Genomic DNA, 7,234 nt, shown 5'->3' on the forward strand with positions numbered 1-7,234 from the left:
TATTATAAATTTATATCAATAACTTTAGATGTCGTTGGTAGGGAATTTTTTTCCGCTCCCTTCTCGATAGCAGTTCGAACATTGTGAAGGGGCAATCAGCTTAAAAGAGAAGAAGAAGAGAAATTCTAAACATACCGCGATTTACCCCTTCGTCATAAAGATAGCTTTTTCTCATTTGTCTCGATACTAAAACCGTTTATATTATATATACTGGAGTCGTATTTAAAAAGTAACAAGACTTTTTTTACATCACTATTAAGCAATCTTATAAATCTACTGATATTTTATAATTTTCCAAATTTTTTTTTAAAATAAAGAATAGCTTATGAGAAGAAAAGTGAAATTTATTTTTAAAAGTCGGTGCTATACTTCGACAAGTTTTATCAACGAATAATCAAAAGCAAGTGACAGGAGACCTTGGAGAAAGTGCGTCGAGGAATCACGGCTTTAGTTTTGGCACGAAACGAATAAGGTAAGTGAAACCTAATCGAGAGACGCGAATATATTCGACCTGTAAAACGTCAACGTCGTCAGTACACTCGTGACAATCAATTGTTAATTCATTTTTACATTCTATTTCTAATTTTCTTTCTATAAAAAATCATTTTTTCTCTCGAGTTTTAACATTCCTCCAAGAATTCTAGAGGTGAGTTTTATGGCAAAATATTGTCCAAATGTATTTGAATAACCAAACAAATCTATCCAGTTACAAAAACAATTGAATTATTATAATTCACCTACTAAGTGTAATAGAAACTAAACATTTTTAATTTTATTCAATAGTCATGATTCATTAGTACTTTTTAAATATTTATAATTAAACTTTAAAATTTTTAATTATAGTTCTTCTACTTTTTCTATTAATGCCAATGTTAATTATTAATAATAAAAACCTATTACCTTTTTATCATTTTTTTGAAGATATTATTAAATTTTTTTTTCTTCCTTTAGCAATAATGAACAGCTATTTTATCATTTAAATGTCTATTTCATTTTTTATACCGCTATTTAATGACATCTTGTTTGACTATCTATTGCTCAACTGTAAGATATTTGCGTGATCACACTAACTGCATTATTTATCAAGTTAGCAATATTTTAAGATGTTTTAATGTTTTGAACAAATTTTTTATAGCAACATAAAAAACGAGAATAGATCAATTTTGATAGTCATCAATTGAAATAATATTTTTAACTAAACAATTATTCCAAGTTTAAAAGTATCTATAAAATAAATTAATTTTTTATCTATTTAGAAAAAAATTTAATCATTTAAGTTGATTATAACGTTTCTCGTATTCCATCGAATAATATATTATATTTTTCTTTAAATTCTGTCTAATGTAATTATTTATTACGCAAAAAAAAAAATTACATGGATTTCTTCGTCCTTGGTCAAAGAAAAATGTTTTTACGCATAAAAAATAGACACAGTGTGGACTATGCATATTTCTCGTTGGTTTAATTAGCCAAAAGACAAAGACGTAAGTGAATAAAACGAGTCAAGTATTTGTTCCTTAAACACGACACTCAGCAAATATAATTTTTCTTCGAATATGAATAGAACAAGTTGATTTGATTATTCAACGAATTTTGGTACCGGTTTATTATTATACTTCCTTTTTTAAATTTTACTGGAAAAATTCTTAGAAATTTTAATGTGTTGATCATCACCTTCACATGGATTTTACTATCAGCAGGTAAAGGGTCCATTTGATATGAAATTTATTCATAGAATGGATTAGATACTTTTTTAAAAAAATGTCTAAGTTATTCAATATTATTTTCAAGGACAGTCGGTTGAAAAAACTTTGTTTTCGGTTTAGTCATAGTAATTTCCTGAGGAGATGTGTAAATAATTAAATACTCCTTTGAAGTCAATGGAGATACGTTTACGGTAGCAAGATAGAATCGTTGATGTATTGATGCACGTCTTTGCATATTTTATTTATTCCGGTTGATCGTCAGCACCCTTGACAACCCTCGTCTGTAATTATATGCTTGCGTCATACTCATATTTAATTGATTAATATTTATGTACGAATTTTCAATAAATAATCGGCAATAGTATTTCAAGACAAGAAATATAATATTTTCTAAGAAATTAATACTACACTTTGGTAAGAAAAAAACAATTCCAATTCCAATTAAAATAATTTTTCTTCTTACATATTAATGAAACTTTTTTCATTAAATAAACTGAGATCAAAAGAGCAACACCACTTTTTAGAAATAATACTTAATGTAATAATAATTATGCAAAATAAATAGCAAATGGTATTCATTATAAATTGTTCATTTTCAACTAAAGGTTATTATGCATAAAAGACTACACCACATGCAATTTAATTACTAAAAGAGGCACAAGATATCAAATATCAAGCCTGTGTGGCTTTTTCTTTTGTTGGGTTTATCATAAATGTCTATTACGTATTCCATTAATCATCAAATAAAAATAATTTGAAGATGTTTCTCTTACTAATGTAAGCATTAGTAGAAAAATGAAAAAAGATAAATGATGATTAGTTTAATAAGAAGCATCCTCCATGACTTGTTAGAGTAAAAACTAAAATAAATAAATGATAAAACTGACGTGACGAGTTGCATGCAACAACCTGAAACTGTGGAAGTGGGTCCTTTCTTGCTCTCTTTCTGCTGTCGTTTGCGTAACAGGGTATAGTTTCTTCCGTGTTTGTTGGATCGTAATGAGCTGAGCTCTCAGGCGGGGATTTTACTTGACGATCAGTGAACGTAACATCGAAAGGTGTACCAGAGTATTTTAATTCTTGCGTCATAGGCGATACTACTTGGAGATAATATTTTTCCGCTTTCATCAAACCTTGGCAAGGACAAATTCATTGAATCATGTGCTTTCATAGTATTTTTCATATTAATTAGTAAATCACAGAAACTTTTGTTGTTGGTTCTATCAATGAATAATAGAGTTTTATGAATTCTAAAGTTTCGTGTTAATATGCATAATATATAAATATAAAAGTCTTACTTTCGTTCACACATTTCACAAGTGAAAGTCTCTATTTTCATCGTTTTTTTTTTTGCTTTTTTTTTCTCTTTGGAAGACATGCATTTTTTTACGTTGATAATTGAAGAAAGATTGATACTTGATGCTTGTTCTAACACACCTTGGTATATTACCTCATCAACATGAAGTAGAGAAAGCCACAGATGTTTATTTAAGAATTGCAATATGCCTTAGCAGGGCACTTGAAATGAAAATCATTTCAAGTTAATTCAAACCTCGTGATTCATTTTAACATAACGTTTAAACAAATTGGTTTAAAGTAATTGATAGGCATCATCTTGTATGCTAGGATTTTTTGTTGTTAATATACTGATACAGACTATTTTAAATTTTAAGTCACACTCACTCAACAAATTCCATGATCAGGATAGAAATATCCTTGTAGTGATCATGAAAAGAATACTAACAAGCTTTTCCTTATGCTCATACGCAGACTCACAAAAGCAATGTACTGATTAATTCCTATTGAATTACAGATTTTTGCAAAATGGTCGAAGCACTCCTGGAGTCAGGAGGCCAAGATGTTGCTATTGCTGACAGTGGATCTAGAGCCGGAACACCAACAGAATGTGCACCAAGAATTACTCCGATTATTGATATGAATTTAACACCAATACAAGAGTTTTATGCAGGTCAAAGTATTTTCATAACTGGCGGGACCGGTTTTCTTGGGAAATTAATTATCGAAAAATTACTCAGAAGTTGCTCAAATCTGTCAGTCATTTACCTTTTGGTTCGTCCAAAAAAAGGAAAAGACACTCATCAGAGAACAGAGGAGCTTTTTGATGATCCGGTAATTAGTTTTTTAACGAAATTTATATTTATTCAGTTTTTAGTTACTCAAGTTGCATTGAACAAAACATAAAAACATAGTCATCTTTATTTATTAAAATCAAAACTGAAACCGTTTTTTTTTTTTTATTAAAAAAACAATGGAATTTATACACGTTTTATTTACTCAAGAAATAATTAAAAAATTATCCACTTAAGTTTTATGTAACAGAAAAAATGAACATGAAAACATAATGGTATATCTTATTGAATAGACTGTACGTTATCTGTAATTATATTAATCAATAATTATTTTAAAATTATTATTGTACTCGTAAAATAGAATAGAACTTGGTGTAGATAATATTTAAAATATGACAAAAAAATAATTTTTTTTTTTTTTTCAAATCATTAGTTTTATACAACTAAAAAATCAAACAGTATAATTCACAAATAGGGGCATGAATAATTTTGTTACTCCACTCCCAAGTCATAAAGCAGCCTTTGATAGTTCCTATGAAAAGATAAAAGTGAAATCGGAATCTGTATGTAATAAACATTTTTACTCTCGACATTTGTAATAAAAAAAGACGTGCATTCTAGAGTAATTTTTACAAATCAAAATTACTCTTGTGTCATATAATATCACATAATTATTGATAAAAACCTGTAACGAATATAGCACAATTACTTACTGATTAAAATGATTGATTAATGAGCTCCCTTCCCCTTCTGATTGAATCAATAATAACCGTCAGGTGTTGACGCCTACCGGTACAATTGTCGACACACTTAGCAAAAAACGGTCGATAATTATAGCAATTCTAATTCATTTAGGAACTGCTGATAAATTTGAAGAAATTAACACTTTATTATTCTTTGTTATAACTCCAAAACAACAATAACTTGAAAAATAACAATAGTATACCTGTTTTATGAGCTTTTGATTACTTTTTGTGAATCATAATAAAACAAAGTTTCCTTGCTTTTTGACAGACTGAATGTCTACCAAAATATTTCAATTCAAGGCTCTTTATCGATTTGAATGTCAACTATTGAATCCATTGCATTGGCATATAAATAATATTATCCATTCTTTTCACTATTATTTTTATGCATTATTTAATCATATCTGATTAATTTTCAATAATAATTATTTTTTAATAGTCAATTGAGGTCATTATTATCAATAATAAATTACTTTCTATTGACTTGAATGGAGTAAAGATAATTATATGAAAATAAAAGCTATACGCAAGATGATAGGTATCATCATGAATAGCAAGACAGTGTTTATCGCATTTCTGTGCTAAAAACACCTTATTAGAAAATATCCTAGATAGTTGTGAATTAACGAGAATTATGTTAAATAATTGTTTTAATTATAAGACTATGACTCATGATTTTTGTTAATGATAAATAAATGATTTCAGTTATTTTCAAAGTTAAAAGAAGAGCATCCGAAGTTTCGTCACAAGATTGTAGCAATTGAAGGTGATTGCAGCTCTCCAAACCTTGGAATCTCAGAAACTGACCGAAGTATGTTAATTAATGAAGTTTCTATCGTCTTTCACGTTGCTGCAACTCTGAGTTTTGATGAAAAAATTAAACTAGCTGTTTCTATTAATGTTCAGAGCCTAAGAGATATGATCAGTATGAGTAAACGAATGTCCAAGTTGAAGGTAATTCAATTTTATTTAATTTATCAATCTCTTCCATTTTATTCTATTGATAATATATTTTCTCGTTGTTGATATAAAAATAATTTTTCTTTCAGTCCTTTGTTCATGTTTCTACGGCTTATGCTTACTGTACAGAACAAACAATCGAAGAGAAACTTTATGCTCCTCCAATTAATGCAGAAAAATTAGTTACGCTGATGAACTGTGTTGATGATAATCTTGCAGAAGAAATGACACCATAGTAAGTATTAAAAGAAAAAAGATAGTTAATGTTCAGTTTTCTATTATATTTAGCACTGAAAAAATAAATAAATACTTTCAATTTTACAGTCTTCTAGGTAAATGGCCAAACACATACGCTTATACAAAAGCTATCGCGGAAAATGTAGTAGAGAAGGAAGCAGTAGACATGCCAATTGGAATTTTCAGACCAGCAATCGTTATTTCAACATATCAAGAGCCCATAAAAGGATGGATAGATAACTTTTATGGACCAACTGGAGTAGCTGCTGCAGCAGGAGCGGGTCTATTACGCACTCTCCATTGCGATGGATCTATTCATGCCAATGTAGTACCTGGGGACATGGTTGTGAATGCTTTATTGAGTTCTGCATGGGACATTGCTCAAGTTCATCGTAGCAAAAAAGAAATCCCTGTTTATAATTATGTTTCTCAAGATAATCCTATCACTTATGAAGATTTGAAAGTTATGTCTCAAAAGTATGGACTTAATTATCCCACCACCAGAGCTATTTGGTATTATAGCTTCAGAAATAATAAATACAGAATCGTTCATCTCTTTTTTGTTTATTTTTTCCATCTTCTTCCGGCTCTCTTTATTGATGCTGCAACACTATGTATGGGTAAACGTGCTCGATTGCTCAAAGTATATAAAAAAATTCATCGATTTATGGATGTTCTCAACTATTTTTCTACCCAAGAATGGAAATTTGGCAATGATCGAATGAATTCACTCGTTGACAAGAGAGATCCGAGGGATAAAACGTTATTTTTCTGTGACATCAAAAGTCTTGTTTGGGACTTGTATTTTAAAACATATCTACGTGGCATACGAGTCTATTTAATTAAGGATCCACTGGAGACTTTGCCAGAAGCGAGAATTAAATGGCGACGAATGTATTGGATTCATCAAGTAGTTAAATTACTTCTTGCTTATCTAGTATTAAAAATTGTGTGGGGAATATTATCAATTATTATGATATAATAAATGAGTAAATTCATCTCAAAGCTGATAAGTATGATGTATTATTTTAATCATGAAAAATAAGAAAATTATAGCAGAATATGAATTGATGAACATAAACATTTCTAGCAATAAAAATAATTGCATATTACGGATTTTGTAAAAAAGATAATTATTATTTAAAGGTCTGACGAATTAAATGAATGCTTGACATATATACCTCTACTTTATAATTAGCAAAATAGAGTATATGTTAATATCTTTATTATAAAAATTTTGTTATTTCTTATATTTTTAATAAGATTTTAAATACTTAAAAAAAAAGTATAACATTTGTTGTAAAGTTTTTTGTACATTTCTCTATTTATATATTAAATAAATTTTGTAAAAAATTCAAAAATTCTGTTTAACTAATTTCTACGAATTATTGATTAATAAAGTTTGTTTTAATCTGAAGCTTGTTTAATGAATCACAATGATGGAACACAACATTAACTAGCCCTGATAGATGTTGTGATTAATGATTCATTCTAC

The 7,234-nt window shown here is 28.5% G+C and overlaps 1 protein-coding gene across 2 annotated transcripts; it reads left to right on the forward strand.

Moving 5' to 3' along the window:
• Window positions 1–135: 135 nt before the first annotated feature.
• Window positions 136–6,913, forward strand: LOC118074233 (fatty acyl-CoA reductase wat-like). 2 transcript variants are annotated; one of them, XM_035095299.1, is made up of 6 exons: window positions 136–229; window positions 318–472; window positions 3,520–3,836; window positions 5,248–5,496; window positions 5,592–5,737; window positions 5,827–6,913. In XM_035095299.1, exons 3-6 carry the CDS (start codon window positions 3,531–3,533, stop codon window positions 6,719–6,721), a joined length of 1,596 nt encoding a protein of 531 aa, XP_034951190.1. In that variant the 5' UTR covers window positions 136–229; window positions 318–472; window positions 3,520–3,530; the 3' UTR covers window positions 6,722–6,913. The 2 variants fall into 2 exon arrangements, with proteins under 2 accessions (XP_034951190.1, XP_034951192.1); XM_035095301.1 differs by lacking the exons at window positions 136–229; window positions 318–472 and adding an exon at window positions 520–646.
• Window positions 6,914–7,234: the final 321 nt, after the last annotated feature.

The sequence above is a fragment of the Chelonus insularis genome, unplaced genomic scaffold, assembly GCF_013357705.1.
Source record: "Chelonus insularis isolate UGA/USDA-ARS -01 unplaced genomic scaffold, ASM1335770v1 contig_133_pilon, whole genome shotgun sequence".
Classification (NCBI taxonomy): Eukaryota; Metazoa; Arthropoda; class Insecta; order Hymenoptera; family Braconidae; genus Chelonus; species Chelonus insularis.